At 46.4% G+C, this 19,162-nt stretch overlaps 1 protein-coding gene across 5 annotated transcripts in view; it reads right to left on the bottom strand.

Moving 5' to 3' along the window:
* The window catches only part of GALNT13 (polypeptide N-acetylgalactosaminyltransferase 13), a 116,579-nt gene that overhangs the window by 52,181 nt on the left and 45,236 nt on the right, over positions 1-19,162 (bottom strand). For all 5 annotated transcript variants that reach the window (XM_086615433.1, XM_086615435.1, XM_086615431.1 and 2 more), the window contains exons 3-4: positions 2,347-2,513; positions 562-769 (exon numbers count right to left, since the gene is read on the bottom strand). In XM_086615433.1, the coding sequence (XP_086471559.1) occupies positions 562-769; positions 2,347-2,513 (375 nt within the window). The remainder of the gene's footprint in view (positions 1-561; positions 770-2,346; positions 2,514-19,162) is intronic.

Here is a 19,162-nt window from a genome sequence, read left to right as displayed (position 1 = left end):
CAGGGCAGGAGCTGACCACCAGTGTGGGAGACACCCAACCCAGTGGCATGGAATGGCACCAGCTGCCACTGTTACCGGAGTGATTCTTCCTACCGTCAACGACAATCCTGCTGCAAGGATCAAAAACCAAAAGCTTATCATACGTTTAGATTAGATCTAAGGAAGAAATTCTTCACTCAGAGGGTGGTGAGGCACTGGCACAGGTTGCCCAGAGAAGCTGTCGCTGCCCCATCCCTGGAAGTGTTCAAGGCCAGGTTGGATGGGGCTTTGAGCAACCTGGTGTAGAGGAGGGTGTCCCTGCCCATGGCAGGGGGGTTGGAACTGGATGATCTATGAGGTCCCTTCCAACCCAAACCATTCCATGACTCTATGATTCTATTAATTTAGAGATTCCATTGTGATACGAGTATTAGGGAAAACTCTATCATCCTGATAAATTTCTTAAAAATAAAAACATCTTCATTTTCAGGTTAATGAATTGTTCTCTCTTGTGTTTTTTGGCAGCGCGGTGAAGCCGCGGGACGGTCAGAGGCAGGAGGCCGTTCCCACGGCCACCCTCACCTGTCCTCCTTGATCCTGGCCAGCAGCGGCTCCAGCCAGCCCAGGGTGCACTCGCAGTGCGCGTCCAGGAAGGTGATCACCTGCCCTTTGGAAGCTGCTGCCCCTCGGAGCCGCGCACGGATCAGTCCCGACCTCTGCTCCATCCGAATGATTTTGACGGAGACTTCCAGATTTTTCACGTAATTCTCTAACGAGGCCTTCAAAAACTCTGCCAAAGATAATTGGGAAAAAAAAAAATTAAAACAATAAACCAGAAGAAACACATCATTTTTAGCTCAGTTCAGCAGCCACCAAGGACTCCAAATACAACTGTGGAGTTGATGCGTCGTGCTCGGCATTCCGAGGAAAACAGCCCATACACTCCCCCCAGATCTGCCCAGGCATCTTATGAAAATGTCACAGAAACTTTAACTGAGTCACTACCAGCTTCCTTGGAACAAACCAGCAATCAATAGCGAGTGCGAAATGATGACACTTTCACTAATTTGTCTATGGTTAAATACAAACATGGCTATTTTGGATGAATTGCACCATCTGAGCCCTCTAGGAATCCAACACCTTGCTTTTAGGAAAAATCGTAGTTACTTGGGCTAAAGTCTTCCTCGACCTTCTGGCACAGAGAACCGCCAAATAAATCATAGAATCATAGAATGGTTAGGGCTGGAAGGGACCTTCAAAGGTCATCTAGTCCAACCCCCCTGCAAGGAACAGGGATATCTCCAACTAGATCAGGTTGCTCAGGGCCTCATCCAACCTGGCCTTGAACGTCTCCAGGGATGGAGCATCCACCACCTCTCTGGGCAACCTGTTCCAGTGTTCTACAACTCTTATGGTAAAAAATTTTTTCCTAATATCCAACCTGAATCTACCTCCCTCTATTTTAAAACCATTACCTCTTGTCCTATCACAACAGGCCCTCCTGAACAGCCTCTCCCCATCTTTCCTGTAGGCCCCCTTGAGGTACTGGAAGACCGCTATAAGGTCACCCCGGAGCCTCTTCTTCTCCAGGCTGAACAGCCCCAACTCTTTCAGCCTGTCCTCATAGGAAAGGTGCTCCAGCCCTCCTATCATCTTCATGGCCCTCCTCTGGACCCTCTCCAACTGGTCCATGTCCTTCTTATGTTGGGGGCTCCAGAACTGGATGCAGTACTCCAGGTGAGGTCTCACGAGGGCAGAGTAGAGGGGCAGAATCACCTCCCTTGACCTGCTGGCCACGCTCCTCTTGATGCAGCCCAGGATGCGGTTGGCCTTCTGGGCCGCAAGAGCACATTGCCGGCTCATATTGAGCTTCTCATCCACCAATAAATAAGAAAAAAGCCCAAAGAAATGAACCACCAATACAAGAAACAAGGAAATTGGCTCCGTCTGGACATTCAGGAAAACCTGAGGAGTTTCCTGAGAGGCAGAGATGTGAAACGGGATTGTCTTTTACAGCAATATGAAATGATAAACCCCAGTGCAAAAAAAAAAAAAAACCAAACAAAAAAATCACTCACGAAATTCTGGATAGGGACACCCTACGTACGACTTACAGCCTGATAACCAACCTTCACCTCTGTTCCTACCTGGAAGTAGTAGTAGTGGTAGTAGTAGCAGCATCAGCTCTGCCCATGCCCACCCACATCCACCCGCTGCAGGTCCCAGCAGCAACTGGAGATGCTCGACGCGGGTCCGGCTCCGTGCCAACGGAAGGGAGTCAACACTCCACAGCCTTTTCTGCAGGATCCTCACTTGCAGTGCTGGAAAAAAGCAGGCAGAACGGGATTCCTCCCTCCGGAAACCTACCCCTCTCACTGGCGTCGTCCACCAGGATGATTTCGGCAAGCAGGCGGTGCGGCGAGCGGTTTATGACGCTGTACACGGTGCGAAGCAGAGTGCTCCAGGCTTCGTTGTGAAACACGATCACTACGCTCGTGTTGGGCAGCTCATCGGGGTAGACTTTTGTCTTGCACCTGCCAAAAAAAAAAAAAAAATTAAAAAAAAAGGAAAGAGGAGTTAATCTTTTAACAAAACCTGAAAGAGCTCTACCAACGGGACAGCCTGGAAAAGGTGCTCCAAGCCCACCGAGTGGGATACATTTCAAACTGGTTATGGATCTGTTCAAGCTTCCACGCCACAAGCCCAAAGGCAAAGGGAATTCCAAATTCTGTTTTCTTGCAAAGAAAACACAGCAGGGTACCCAGAGGAATGCGCACCGCTGCAGTCACAGCTCCCCGGGACTCCAGCTTGGTACTCCAAGAAATCAGCATCCAGCCAACCCAGCAGCAACATGTCCCAACACGGCAAACTGAAAACGCTGGACATGAAGCAATTAATATAAAGTATCGACCAGCTACAGTTAGGTCAAGTGAGTCTTTTATTGTGACAAATCCCAAATTCTATGGTCTCCAAGACCTTCCCATCTTCAGTGGTTTCTCAAAAAGAAGAAAATTACTGTTTTCTAAAAGATTCTGTATGTCGGTTCGACAGAAGAACAAGAGGTCAATGATTTCACCTATTGTTGGAAAAGGTATAAATTAAGACAAAGCGAGCAACAGACAGCAAACATGGCTGATTTTGGAGAAGCAAATTAAAGCTATTTGCTTATTACAAAAGACAACCTGAAGTTCTGCGTATTTGTTCCAGATCTCGGACACGTTTCAAAAGTAAAAACATGGCTACATCAACCTGCCAACGCAGGTCAAGCCGTGCCCCTTAAACACATTTAATATAGATTTTTAACCATTATGACTTAAAATCACAGAGTCACAGAATGGTTTGGGTTGGAAGGGACCTCAAAGACCATCCAGTTCCAACCCCCCTGCCATGGGCAGGGATACCTTCCACTACACCAGGTTGCCCAAAGCCCCATCCAACCTGGCCTGGAACACTTCCAGGGATGGGGCAGCCACAGCTTCTCTGGGCAACCTGTTCCAGTGCCTCAACACTCTTAATTTAAATAATTTCCACTATATGTTTTGCTGTTTCACTATTGTGTGATTTTCTGGCTCTGCTGTCACCACAGTGACCCCGGTTCAGGAAAGCCCTTCCAGAGGGGACAGGCGAACGCGTACGTCCTTTCTTCAGCGGCACACACACACACGAGTGAGTTAAGCTGTACATAAGATGAGAAGAAATTACATCTAGCTTTTTAAAGCATCTTCTTTGTAATACCACAAATTTGAAGCTTCCCTAAAAAATTCTAAATTAGCGAGTTATTCATTAGCATTTACATACCCTGGATTCTCTGACCGTGACACAGGCTCAGCGCATCACTTTTAGCTGTTATTTGAAAAATCAACCGGTCCCAAGGTTGTTCAGAAATAGCCTCCTCCCTACAGGAAATTCCTCTTTCAAGGGTCAGGAGAATGAATGAATAAGGTCTCTGAAGAAAAGTCAGCTTGTCCAAACGGTTTCTTTCTTAAACATCATCTACCATAACAAAATTCTCTTTAGCTTCTTCTTCTGCTTCGCTGACATTCAAAGGAAAACAGATAAAATGAGATCACGACCGCAGCTTTCAAAGCACAAGGTGAGGAGAGAATACAGAAGAATGAAGAATACCACTGATTTCCATGGCACAGGTAAAAGGTTCATGGTGTACATATATATATAATGGTTGGTGTGTGTGTATATATATACATGTAGACATATCTATATGTAATATGTCATTGCTAACTAGATATGACAGCAGAAAATCCATTGCTAATAGTGAGTACATATACTAAAAAAATATATACGCCCTCCCCAAGTCTTCACATCAATTTGATGAGGACCACTGAAGTTTGCTGGTAGCCATCCCACCTTCACAACCTCAGCCAGCTAACTAATTATACAACTATCCATCAGTTACAAGTTAGATTCAGGAGCTCAGACAAACAAATAAAAGTCATTATTATCCACGATGACACCCTGTTTACCCGGAGGGGTCTAAAGGAGGGTGAGCCCAGCAGGGTAGTATGTCCAAAAAAAGACATTTTAGATGTACTTGTTTCCAAGGCACAGCACGAGTTCTCCCCACACAAATAACTGCCCTTGGAAGGCATCTCGTGTCAACCCTGGCATCTCAAAGCCAGATATCAACGACTGAAGAGCAGAAAGGCTGCAGAGCAAAGCTCAGAGCTGTTCACGTTCAGAGCTGTTTCCCAGAGCTTAACATCATACTTCAAAGTATATACAAAGCCAGAATAAATTCTGCTTGTCCCATATTTCCAAACACTCCTTTTAATTACATTTGAAACAGGTAAGATTTTGGAAACGGGACAAGAAGTTCTACACAAGATTATGTTTTAAAATATTCAGAAACGCACGTCAGCAGTGAAACGAGACAAGAAGAAAAAGGTATTTCCTTGTTCGCAGCTTAACACTGATCTTGTAGTGCAAATGGAATATTAAGGAAAGGAACATTTATCATCGTATTTGCCAGGATTTTCAATATTTTAACTTTTGCTCTTATTATTCTGCAGGTATCTCATGGTAGCCAGGGAAGGGCTGGATAAGCTGAGGACACTAACAACGAGTTCACGTGCCTTATGTATTGCAGCAGATCAATCTAAACATCCAGAAATCTGAGCACAAAACCATCCTTACTGTATGTCCTTCTTCGAAACATTCCCAAGGACCTTACATCATCTATTGTACCACGAAGTGAGGAATCCTTCTCTTTTTATCACACCTGCCTCTATCCACACCAACAGACTCTGCTGCATGTCCCTCCTTTGCTTCACAGACAATTACACGGCAGGATTATCCTCTGTGGAGGAGGATTATCCAACTCCAAATCAATCCATTCTGTAGGTCTGCTACCTATAGTTCCCCAGGTAGACCAAGCGATGTAGGGGGATCTGTTGGTATCACATCTGCTCATCAGAGACTAAACTAAATCTATTCACTTTGTTTAATCTGAGTCATTTGATTTCAGCAGAAAATGTAAATGTAAAAGTTTGTCTGTATTACAGCATTAAATCACTGTGCACCCATAGTTTATTAGACATTACTGAAGCACTTAACTCACCAAGGAGACGTTTCACCCAGTTTGCACTGACCTCCACAACACGCAGAAAACCATAGAGTGAGAAAACCAGACAGGCACTCCAAAAGGAGAAGCTCCACAACAAATTTAACTTTTTGTCTGCTTTCTGGGAGTTTCTGGAAAGCCACTTGCATGATGGAGAGCTGCTTTTGCGAGGCCAAGGGCAAGATGGTAACTAGGCATCAGCGCCGTGAGCAACAGGCACTCACAAGCCCAGCCCTGGCACCAGCAGTAAGATCTGCTGAGATTTTTAGATGTATTTTTGCACTGTTTATATTTGTGTTCTAGCTGTCATACAGGTACAAGTTTTAGGGGTCCCACTAAAGCCATGAGCACAACATAAATTACAGAGAGTTGGGGTTGTTCAGCCTGGAGAAGAGAAGGCTCCGGGGAGACCTTCCAGCACCTTCCAGTACCTAAAGGGGCTACAGGAAAGCTGGAGAGGGGCTTTGGACAAGGGCGTGTAGTGACAGGACAAGGGGCAATGGATTTAAACTGAAAGAGGGGAGATTTCAATTAGATCTAAGGAAGAAATTCTTCCCTCTGAGGGTGGTGAGGCACTGGCACAGGTTGCCCAGAGAAGCTGTGGCTGCCCCATCCCTGGAAGTGTTCAAGACCAGGTTGGATGGGGCTTTGGGCAACCTGGTGTAGTGGAGGGTGTCCCTGCCCATGGCAGGGAGGGTTGGAACCGGATGATCTTGAAGGTCCCTTCCAACCCAAACTGTTCTGTGATTCTGCAATTGACCCCAGAGGTGCACTGGGAAACAATCGCAATCCGTACGAACGTGACTCATTTGTACCCTGCCCTCTGCGCTGCTCCTGGCCACGCATCACCACGCTCTGCCCCTGGTGCTCATTCCGCCTCTTCGTGGGTGGATTCACCTCTCCAAGATACCCTCAAACCCACTTTTTGGCAGTTTTTCTGCATGGTCAGCGAACAAACGCAGCACACAGACGGCTGGGAAGGCATGAGGCATGGTCCGAGACCAGCTGGAGATGGGCACGGTCAGGAGAAACATGGAGCTTCCCACTATGGATCAGCATCCTGCATCCCTCCGACACCCAGGAGTACCCACCCAGGGACCAGCTCCTGCCCCGAGTACCTCGGTGGAGCACATCTCGCGAGAGGGGGAGCGTCTCCGGCATCTGGGCGTGCTCCGTAGTGCCCCATGTCCCTCTCCGGGGAAGGCTCCCTCGCCACCCATTTCCATTCCGCCCTGGTGGCACACCGCTACCGGTGTCAGCCCCAAACCGCCACCCGCCTAAGCTCTGCTCGCTTCAGTAAGTGCCTGGAAACAAAAACCTTTCGGTTCCCTTTCCTGAAACGCTGACAGTGACTCACGCTGCGTTTTTTCTAATTTCAAACTATGCCCCGGGCTGAAGAAGTGATGAATAAGCCATCCGCTCCTCACACGCCATCAGAGGACCCCTCTCCACCAACCTGCTCTACTCCCAGTGCACTCGGATCGTTCAACACACGCTGATGCTGGAAACGCTTCCCCAGAAACATTGGTTTTTCTCTTGCAGTCATCAGATGCTACTCTATGAATACACATGAAGTAAATACAGCTGTTTAAATGTGAGAAAAACATGTTTTCCAAGATCAATAACAAGGAAACAGAGTGAGACTCTACCCATTTACCATCCTTCCCATCGGCTGTGCGCAAATTACGTGCGTGTGGAGGGCTGCACAGTGATTTTATCCCTTACAAAGCCACGTAGAAGCTCTCGAAGAAGCAACTCAAGGCGAAACATAATGCATGAAAGCAAAGCATATGGAGGGAAAAAATGGGAATATAACTATTATATACAATTTATTATGTAGTATTTTTTATATGAAGCATTTCTGAGGAGCAAGGCAGGTGTGTTGTACAGGAGGTTCAGGGCCAAGTTCGGGTGAGAGAAACACAAAAGAGCCTTGAAATCAAGAGAAATGGAGGGGTCGGTGGTCAGAGTACCGAGAGGGGATCCCAAATTCCAGGAGCAGACAAGACTGAGAAACTGGTAACAGCGCACGCTGCAGTCTGCAGTAACTGGAGATGGTGGAAGCAAAGGACGGAGGTGGGAAGAGAACAGGCGTGAACGCACCATTGCCCAGTGCTAAATTAATAAACTCTTGACTTGCCACACGCCGCATCCTGTCTCTGCTTTTAATCCATATTTAATTTCTGATTAATATTACACGTGCAACAGGGCCACTATATTTATTCCGGTACCTAACATGTAGAGGTTTATACATATTTATATGTATGTACATAGTTTTATTTATCTATACATACATAAAAACCTACATATATGCAATCCTAACTTATCTCTGTGGGTTACTGAGATCTCTCTCCTCACCGGAAGGTGTTCCCTGTTTATGATGAACAGTATTCTTGACTATAGTGATGCAACAACACATGCCCTGGAATCATGATTTCCAGCATTATCAAGTATGTACTATGATTGTAGGTCAGGCACGGCACAAGGTCACAGCTCAAGAACCAAAAGCGGTATGAGGACTTGAGGAAAACTCCCTCCTGATTTCCCAGTAAGGCACAGCGGGACCCACGGAGCGGCTCAGCAGAAGCGATGAATTTATCGCCACGCAGCGAGAGCCTCTGCACAGCTGCCTGTTAAAAACAGCAACGCTGCAGTTAAGAGAACTGCCAAAACATCCGAAGTTATAAAGCAAATTAAATCAATAAATTAATCTTTTCATAGGTGTGGTTACCTTCCAGTGAACCTCACACCTCGCAGCTGTTTCGCTGACTTAATTCAGCATCATGTTAAGCAACATCTTATTTTCGAAGAACGATCGAGAATAACCCAACACAAAATGGAAGAGTTCTGCTGCAAACAGCTTCTCACACGTACTAAAACGGCTCCACCTTTGTAAACGTGTTCCTGTCTGGAGCAACATCTCACGTGCCGATTCTTCGGAAAACATTTGCCAGGTCTCAAATGAGCTCAGGGAACCCCAGGGATTTCCAGGACAACCTAAACACCAGGTAACTGCCTGTCACCGTCCTCCCTCCTCCTCCTCCCTCCCAGCACCTTCCTCAAGAGGACAGATGGCATGATATGCCCTGAAGAAGATTATGAAACTCCTTCTGGGTTATTTTGGAGTTTCCATCTCGCAGCTGACGGCTGGCTTGGCTCAGCTGCTTTGTGAAGGGACGTTCTCCGTAACGCAGCGCTCCCGCTGCCAGGGAGCCCTCGGAAAGCCCCGGATGGCCAGCGTGGTTCCAGAAAAACGTAACCAAGGCCTGAGGGGTGAGACAAGAACAGGGAGGGATCACCCACCCACCACGGCCCCAGGCAAAACGGGGTCAGTTTGGGGACAAACCAGTTTAATGAATTAACGGCTCACTCGGAGAGGACAGCAAGAAACAAAGCCAGATCTCAAAATCTCAAACCCACCTTCCCCCCACCCCTCCCTTCTCCCCAGCTCTACCTCCTGTCCCAGCGGCGCAGGGGGACGGGCAATGGGGGGGCTGCAGGTTGGTTTGTCACACAGTTTTTCTGCCGCTCCCTTCTCAGAGGAGGAGGACTCCTCACACTCTTTTCTCCTGCCCAGTGGATCTCCTCCTCATAAGACAGTCCACAGACTTCTCCAACATGAGTCCTTCCCACAGGATGCAATCCTGACCCATCAGACCGCTCTGGCGTGGGCTTTTACAATAGAGTCATGGATTCTTAGGGCACAGTCACCCGCTCCGGCGTGAGGTTCTCCACGGGCTTCAGATGCCTCTCCACCTTGTCATCAGCCTCCAGCAGCTCATGAAGACTACTTGCTATGACCTCCTTCAGGCACAGGCATCTCTGTGGGCTTCTCCATGGGTTGCAGGTGGGTCTCTGCTCCACCGTTGATCTCCACAGTATCCTGCACCAACACCAGTTTTGCCATACGAAGAGCCACAGCCCGAGGCCCCAGACACAGCCCCCCCTGGGGCGGGCTGCCCCTGCGCAGCCATGTGCCTTCCTGCCTCAGGAAGCATTTCTTCATCATTCCAATAATTCCTGAGCCACTGCAAGCCCTTGAGAAACAGGCAGCAACAGCCTGAGATGCTCCCATCAGCACCAACCACCAACACTGGCATCTTGGGCATCTGCCCCTGCATTCACTGACACTGTTTCTCCAATGTCCCTCCGTAGCTTTGTGGTACAAGAGCTGAAATTCAGGTGTACCTGCTGTTATTATGAACTGCAGAAAGTGTGGAATCTGCCATTTCTCATCCCCCTCCCCAGGCTGGTACCCCCCCGAGAGCCTCGGTGCTCAGGTATTACTCACCATTGTGGAGTTGAACGCATCTCTGCTCAGCAAAGCTGGAAGTGGTCCTGTTTCTTTATCCCCCTCTAGACCTGAAACGGGCCACCATCGCGTTCCCATATCTCACAAGATGCCAAATCATATCAATACCTATTGATTACATGCCAAGGCATGTTACGATGCTCTGTTCTACGCTAATAGCACATAACGAATGTTATTTGTGCTCTGCTCTACCCAGCTTCCAAGAGCACGCTTGTGTATCGCATCATGGCAGTGAGATGCTGCTGGTGTCCACAGAAACACTCCAAGTATTTCCATCTTCCTCTAATGTTGAACAGGATTTAAAAACGTAAGGAAAGGTGCACTTAATTTAAAAAAAATATTGTGGCAAACCCAACAACCACCACTGCTTCTGCAGAAAACTACAATTAGAGAGTACTTAATAATTCCATAGGACAAGCCCTCCCTTCAAAGCTGTGGAACGCACAGATCACCAGGGCTCGGGTTTGGCTTTGCTCTCTAAAAATCACACGTTGGAGTGGAAGTTAACTACCCCCAAAGCAAGAATTTATTTCCAGAGTAAGCGATATCTCTTGTACCACGAGAATCCCATTGTCTGGAATATTCTCCTCCCATCTAGCGCAAATACAGTCTGGAAGTTACTTCGGAAGCTGAAAGGGTGAAAAGGAAATAGCTGGGACGGGATGATGAACAGAAGCCAAGACTGAGCGTTTGAATTCCCTGCCAGAACAGCATTAATTTCAGTTTGATTTGCTGTCTCCCCCTTTGCCCAGTCTTCCCCACCTCCCAGAGCTGCACAAGAGTCTCCTTCCCAGAGCTCTACGGAAAACTGCCGCTCTGCCCCCAGAAAACGGATGCATTGGCCTGAAATAGACTCTGCTGCAGCATCGCAACGCACACAGCTCTAATAAATTTACTTAAACTCTAATAAATTTACTTAAATCGCACCAGTTCGTATTTTAAACTCAAATTCATGCAAACAAAAGATAAACAGAAAATAATTGAAGAGGAATTTATTTCACTTAGAGGAAAGAACCATGCCAGCACTGCATCTACGTTGTCTTACTGGATTTTGTTGTACCAAAACACTCCAAAGCCAGCCCATTTTTATACCTGGCAGATGACGGATGTGAAAATATCTTCTGAAAATTGCTCTCTGGTGTTCCATTACAGAGTATAAATAGGTTGGCAGCTTGTAGGAGCACAGACCCTTCACTCACACCTTCAGCTATCGCTGTTCATCAAGCTTTGGGTACAGCCTGGAATATCAACTCTTCCTCGGGGATTTTCAACACCAAACTCCGTTTTAATATTTTAGAAGTTACTTCAGCAGTCATTTACTGAACGCTCAAAGTTCCTTTTAGGTTTGATGGAGAACCCAATAATACAGCTCCATATTATCAAAAGCAAAGAACACAGCGTAGGGGGGATTATTTCTTTTTCAGAGGACTATATTAGAGCTCCCTTCGTACCTTCTCCACTTTTTCCAATAAAAATCAAAGATTCATAATGGAAATTACAGATTAAATAAAGCTTTCTTGGATGTTTTTTGATCATTAATGTTGTTCCATTTCCAGTGCCGTTTTTTATTACACCATCACTGAATGTTCCTTGAAACTCACCTCAAACTTCCCCTACTTGTTAAAATATTTTGAAAAATATTAACTTTGAAACCCCAAATCTTACTCATACCTGCAAGAAAGGACCTAAGAAACAAAGAAGTCATTTTTCACGTGTTGCTGCTTTCCCACGGCTCTGGAGCCCCCGGCTAAGGGGTGCAATTCCGCAAATCCCTGCTCCTGTGCGACCTCACCCCCCCGACCCGCTGCCAAAGGGCCATCCAGTTCCCTTTGCAAACTGGCGGGGGACAGTGCTGCCCTATAAAGTTGGGAGCAGCAAGTCAGTGGGACTTCTGGAAATCCCCAATCGCAGTTTTCAGAATTCAAAGTGCTTTTTGCAGCCTGTGCACGCTGCCACAGAAATTCCTGGGAAACTACTTTTCCTTACCGCGTTCTCGCTTGCAGCAATAACACATTTTTAATGGAGTTTATGGGATAAGGTAGAGAGCAGCTGATTTCTCTGAATGAATGCACACAACCAAGTCGGAGGACAGCTTCCAGCACGGCGGGCATAAAACAGGAGCATGAGTTACCCGTACAGGCTGATTTCCTGACATTCTCACAACGATTCCAGGTTACTCCTTTGCAACAAAGTGAGTTTTCCCTGCATGCCACAAGCAGTTTCAAAAACCAAGACCACGCTGCCAGCAGAGTGGGACAGATACCCTGAAACAGGAGTTGTCCAGTGTTACCCCCACCATGGCCAGACACAGCAGAACAGGCACCCACCTGGGTGGTGGCCAGAGCTTCCACTGCAGGGCCAGGACTGCCTCGGACAGACGCTTTCAACTGGGCTTTATTTCTGCTCAGAGTTATTCAGAGACACCCTGGGATGCCAAAGCCCTCTACGTACCTGCTGATAAAAACCAAACCGAGGATCTCTAAGGCTTTGACTGCCCGTGCTTACCCCTCACAGCTGCCTGCAGAAACGGGCTTATACTGATGACCTGGTGGCAGAAGCATCATCTTCTTAGTGACAGGACACAGGGCAATGGCTTTAAACCGAAAGAGAGGAGATTTCCATTGGATATAAGGGAGAAATTTTTTATGCTGAGGGCAGTGAGGCACTGGAACAGGTTGCCCAGAGAAGCTGTAGCTGCCCCATCCCTGGAAGTGTTCAAGGCCAGGTTGGATGAGGCTTTGAGCAACCTGGTGTAGTGGAGGGTGTCCCTGCCCATGGCAGGGGGGTTGGAACTGGACAGTCTTCGAGGTTCCTCCTAACCCAAACCACTCTGTGATTCTACAGGCTGCACAGACCAGGCGATGTTTGTTTGCGTCACTGCCCATCCTCTTTAAAATAAAAAAAAAAAGAGGGTAACAACATGGTTTAATCATTAAGAACTCTTGTTTTCGTAAGGAAACTCTGATTAGTTTGTTTCTTGCTGCTGACTATAATTTTGCAGGCTCTTCTCACTTCTCAACTCAATCTAGAGCCGCGTTCCCACGTTTCCCTTACAGACACGTATAAAAGCTGCACTCTGCTCCTCGCAACAGCTGGCTGGGCCAACGGCAGCAATCACCACCCGCTCCTGGGCCAGGACTCGCCGGGCAAAGGGGACAGCTCTACACGAAGGAAGCAATTTCATGCTTGAACAGCCTCACGCTATTACATCCAAAAATTGAGTTACAGCCACTTCACAGGGGGACTCGGCTTCCCGCGAGGGTCAGGGTCAGCCCGCGGGTACGCAGAGGAACTGTCCTGGGACGAGGGGATGAGCTGCTGAAGGAAAAGCAGAACTGATGCAAAGCAATCTAACAGAAACATGCACCCTTTGTGTTTAAACACCACGTTTTCCCAAAGCACATACCACACGAGGACTAAATACCTACCAGTTTAACGTACCACTGCTACATTATTTAGGGGGAAACTAGGAACGTGCTTATCCTGGCAATGTGGATAACCTTGACATACTTAAAAAATGTGAAACAGCCATACACTTTTAAAAGATAAGTAAGCCATGCAAATCAAAATCGTTGATTAAGCACCATCCCCATCCCCATTTTCAAAGGTCTAAGGGAAAAGCTGCATGCCAGCTGTCCTGCAGACTCTCTGGGAGAAGACAGGATGGGAAGGAGGTGAGGTCCCATCAGGGCTGGCTTCCAAGGCAGCCTGCAAATTCAGTACTAGAAAAAAATTGCCAACAATACTGCCAAATAAAACTGAGGTTATCCCTTCTCTTATATCAACTGCTTAAGCGTTTACTAGTATTCAAAGTCACTTGAAGCCGTAAATAAAGCAAATAAAAATATCTTCTTTAGATCAATTTTTCTAACAATAAAATCATTCTTTCTACTTAGGAAAGTGGTACGGGGGGGGGGCTCTCTAGTGAAGCCACCATCCCAAGCTGACAGCAGCGCTGCCAGGAACTGAAATTTGTTTTCAACTATTTTAACAGTAGGTAAGGACCAGCCACCTTCTATTTTACCGTCCTGTCTCCTCATATCAACTGCCTTACTCCAAAGCAGACTACAGTCCACATGAAACACAGTGTCAACAAGAAGTAGGTTTATCTTTCTGGAAATACAATTCTTTGGAAGTTCTCCAAACAAAGGACATCAAAGATTCACACGTATCAGTATCTACAAACAAATGCTGGTAGTAAGAATAAAGAACTAACTAGGTCTACAGCCAAAACCACTTATACAACCTCCAGGTGCCATCCCTTCTCCCTAGCAGCTCTTCTGCTCCTTTGGTGCACCCCCAGAAGTGGAGAAGTTTAATCCATTTCCAGATTGACAGGAGTAAGCCACTTCCATTTACACACGTTGTACCAATACACCTCTAGTGAGCACTGACATTTTCTTCTCTTCTTACACAGCGGTGCTTTGCTGATGGTGCTTGAATCAAAATCTCTTCCCTTTGTATCCATGGTTGTTCCGCCACATACGGCACGCTTCGCTTGGCACACACGTACGTATAGACAATATCCCTATGCATTGCTCATTCCCAGTTAAGACCACATATAACCAACTGCCGATCTGACAAATTAATTTGAAGAGCAGCATTTTTTGCTAAGAGCAACAGCGTAAAGCAAAGCAAACTGCTGGTCTGTCTTGAACGTGGCTCCTGGGAGCGATCCATGCGAAGACGTGCTCCAACAGCTCTCGAGCACGAGGCAGAGACCAGAGGTTTCCTTCTCTTGATGACCCCCTATCAAAGCCATGACAGCAGTAAAGTTGCAATTTTAGGAGAAATCCTGTGTGTAAGAATCTCGTGGTGGTTGCTATTGCTTTGGGAGCACGGGGAAATCGAGAGTTCAATAATTAGAAAGAGGTCACTAAGACGGCGAGCCAGAGGAGAAAGGCTATGAGCATTTCTGGAGTTACAGCTGCACCTCAGGCTTCCAACGGGCATGGCCACCACACGAGTAACGAGCAAAAATCCTGGTCACTTACTGAGGTTCGTTACCATCACCTTGAGAAATGCCCACTACCAAATGGCTGGAGAAGATATTCTAAGTGGAATTTCCCCAAACATACCAAGATGCTCCACAGCAAGGACACATTTTGCGAATGCCAACTTGTGTTTATCTGGAAACACGACCAAAAAGATCTCCTCTCCTTTCCTGAGCTTCGCTGAACTAACTTGGATCGAGGTGCACGCTCAGGACAGGTCCTGCCTCTGCTCTGGCAGCGGGGACAGGGACCAGCATCTCAGAGCTACAACAGCACTGAAAGCCAGCACGGAATCAAACCCCAACTTTTATGGGAGAAACAGCAGCAAAATGGAAACAACGACAAATTTCAATTGTTCCTTTTGTTAGATGAAAGGCTCACAACACCAGTTTAGAAGCCATCTGTTGACTCATGAACGTATTTTTCTCATTGCTGGAGAATTACTTTTCTTTTTTAATCTTAACAGTCTTCAGCTAATATATACATTGGGAATTGGCTTTGATCTTACACAGATTACCTGTATGTATTTTCTCTCCCTACTGGCAGTCGCCCTTGGTGATTTTCTTCCCCTCAAACAAGGTGGAATAGTTTCTAAACTGTCATTTCAAAGTAATTTCTAGCCAAAACTAATTACTGATCTCTCCCTGAGCATTCTTGTTGACAGGTGGGTTACAATTTTTCTATGCATAACTGCATAAACACAGTAAAATCTTAGAAAATGAATTAGCTTTTCATTGCACGAAGCTGAAAGCAGATAAACCTGGCAACAAAGGAACTCATATGTGCTTCATCCACCACAACTTAGAGCTGGAAAAAGGACTAATACAACACTTTCTGGTGCAGGACAAATGGATTAGACGTGAACATCGCAAAATAAAACAATTTACCCTCCTTTATCAGGGCTAAATTGCATGAAGAACAAACAGTGGCCTCACAAAAAAAAATAAAAATAAAACTAACCAAAGCTTTCTGTCCTGTAACACGGAGCTCGAGGCACGAAAGGATTTTCACAGATGTTTCCCAAAGGAAATTTTCTCAGGCAGTGATTGCCACTTCTATACTACTTCTTCCAGAGCCTCTTTCCCCCACTCTGGGACCACCTGTCAAGGTTTTCACTTTGAAGAAGCCAACACAAAACTATGGCACTGAGTTTAAGCCATGATTCCTGTCTAGAAAATCATAATGGGAGCCTGTTTCTGATGAGGAATGTGTGCTCATAAGCACGTACACACACACACAGACACAACACAACAGCTAACTTCAACCTAAATCTCAGGAAGAAAACCCAATGATAATGGTGTAGCAATTTGTAGAGCAGCACTTGCAACTTTACTCATCCAGAAAAGACTGAAGATGGATTTCTTCCCTTGCTGGAGAAAATGCTTAGAAATAAAATGAAACATTTCTGTGTTGAATTAAATTGGGTTTAAGGTTTAATCAATAGCTACTTCAAATTAAACCTGGCACTGATTAAAATCTTCAAGCTGGCCACTGCCAACAGAACTGAGGCAATCGAGGGACGTTCCTTGGTAGACAACCCTGGACGTAGCGGGAGGCGAGTTCCACCGCGCTCATCGGCTGGAGTTAGGATACCAGCAGAGGAGCAGGGATACGACGGGACTCAGCCACACCGTCCCACTGCAGTGCTCGGGAGGTGGGTTTTACAGTCTCCTGACGAGAGGACTCGTTCCTACAGAAGTCAGAGCAAACTCTCACTGAGCTCATGGAGGTCAGGACATCTCATCAGGTCTATTCACAAACATCCCTGTTTGGGAGAAGGACAAACGACAGACACGTTCCCTGTAAAGGGAATTTCTTATTACCCAGCAACCAACCCAGCCTTCCTTGTCTTCCTGCAACTCAGAAAATGAATATTTTTTTTTTTTTTAGAATTCTAACGTTTTTCCTTAGGGAAAACATCTCCCTCGCCTTGCAAACACAAGTACTGTGGTTGCAGCGTAAACCCAGGATTAGCTCACAGCCATCAAACGTTTAATCAGAAACAGAGTCACAAAAGCTTGCAGGAGCTCTTTCGTCTGCAAACGGGAAAAAAAATTAAGATTCCTTCAGATTTATTTTTTCTTCTTAAATATGTTTCTTATTTAGACTCCTATGACACTTACACCCCCCCAATTTGCCACAGCCCTACTTTGATCATCTGGAGGCACAACAGCAGCCAATGACCCCAAAGAGCAAGACCCCAGCCCCACCTGCCGCTGCGGGATACAAGTTCCGAGCATCTTCGATCCCGACTCCGTGTCCGTACGCAGCAGGTTAACTCCTGGCAGCACAGGCAGCAAGAGCAACCTGTATGCCCGCAGCAGCAGCAGGGCATAGAATTGCCCACACGCACAAAAAGGGCAGCGAGGATCAAAGAGGGAAACGGAATGAAGAATGCCAGGCCAGGAACAGAATGGGAATGGATTCATATATATATATTTTTTTACATATATATCTCTCTCTCTCTCTATATATATATATATCTATATATCTCTCTCTCTCTCTCCACCTCACAACAACAAAAAAGCTACCCTGTCAGTGTACTGCTTCCCTTTCACTGCCCTCTTCCCAGCGATTTTCCCAATAAAGGTACTAAAGCATAACTGAAAAATGGATTTCTAGAACAAGAAGCGACAAGACTCTTACTTTCCTTGGGCTGTGTGTTGCTCATCAGAATTCTTACGTCTATTTGTAGACGTTCGTTTGAGACATGGACATAGTATCATGTCTCACATGAGTTCTTGTTCTTGTAGAAGTTCAGTAGAGACACAAAGGCAGTGGGGAACCTCACCAGGAGATGACGATTTGCATTTAGAGTCAAGTCACAACTGAAAATCATAAAACCTTCTAAACGCAGGGCCAGTGGGTAAGCTGAGTTTGTATTTTCATTGAAGACAGTGTGGGAAGTCGGAGACATCATTTTCTGCCTTCAGCCAATGTTTGACACCTCCGGGAGCAGGAAGAGGAGGACATCACTGAGAAAATAGCACCAAGCTGCTTTCCCAACATCTCAATCTTCAACCAGCCCAAGTCTGAAAGTCGCTACATCTGTCAGGGACATCTCGTGTGAGACAGAGCAGAGGAGCAGTGCTCCGGACCGCTGCCAGCAGCTGCGATCCCCCTCTGCCCCCGGAGACCCCGGCACAATCCCGATGGCATGGGAACCCTTAATTGCTGGTGCGGGCAGCCAGAACAGAGACCACGACTGACTGGCACGGCACACGTTCAGAGAAACGTGATAACACCGCAGAGAAATGTGGATGTGCCATAGATACAGTGAAAAGGTGAAGTCATGCCAGGAGTTAATCAGCCCTGTGTAAATGCCCTCCATTCCTTTAATCCCCCAGCACCCTTACGGAACCGGAGAACAGCTCGGCCGTCTACCAGAGCACAATCTGCCGATAACTCCGGGGCGACGCAGAGCTCCACGGGGCTGATCCCATCCCCGAGCGCCACACCAGCCGCTGCCGCCCCGCCTGCCCTCGTCCCGCTCCCCTTCTGCTCTTGCCCTGCAATTAGTCGACCTTATCCTGATGATCTTCCAGCAAAGTTTTGTCTCTGGCTTCCAGTTTTCCACTGCATTTCGTGATACAGTTACACCTTGATAACACTGATCTCATCAGCTCATGATTACCCCCAACACTGCAGCATCCACAGCTGCATGGGTTATCACCAATTTTCCACTAGACAGCATGTCCACCCAGAACATTTTTCTATTTTCTTTTCTTCTATTCATCTAACTTTGCCACAGGAAACTTCCTGGCCTCTGAAAGAAAAGGTTGCGTTCATAAAGGGAAAGGCACAGTTAGATATCCAAAGCAAAATGGATGCCTCTGCCCCCCATGTCAATAAAAATACATCTTTCTGTCATACACTAAATACATTAACCATAAAATCATATTCTTCTTTAAAAGCAAAGCATTATAAATTGGCTTTCAGAACAATCTAATACTCCCTAAAGACAGAATACGTACAGAAAGTGCCTACCTGAAGGGGAAAATGAGAAAATTATTTTTTTTTCTGAACCCCATAATACTTTGTCTGTTCAACAAAGAACAAGGAACTTCTTTTCATCAAGGAAACGCACTTCGACAGATTTCTCAGAATTAAATAGCTCATCTGCCTTAGACTGAGCAGAACTATTCATTAAGTTGAACATTTTCCCTGTTTTTCTGATATGCACTTTCTTTTCAATGACCGCTCCCAGGGAAGGGAGAAAGGTCTCCAACCACATCAAGGGGCTTTGCAAGTGCCCACCTCGCTCTAGTATGTGTTTCTTTGTGGGCTGCAAAGGCTACA

Source organism: Tauraco erythrolophus, chromosome 8 (assembly GCF_009769465.1).
Source record: "Tauraco erythrolophus isolate bTauEry1 chromosome 8, bTauEry1.pri, whole genome shotgun sequence".
NCBI lineage: Eukaryota > Metazoa > Chordata > Aves > Musophagiformes > Musophagidae > Tauraco > Tauraco erythrolophus.
Note: the sequence above shows the minus strand (reverse complement) of the source record. Positions and strands in the feature narration are given on the sequence as shown.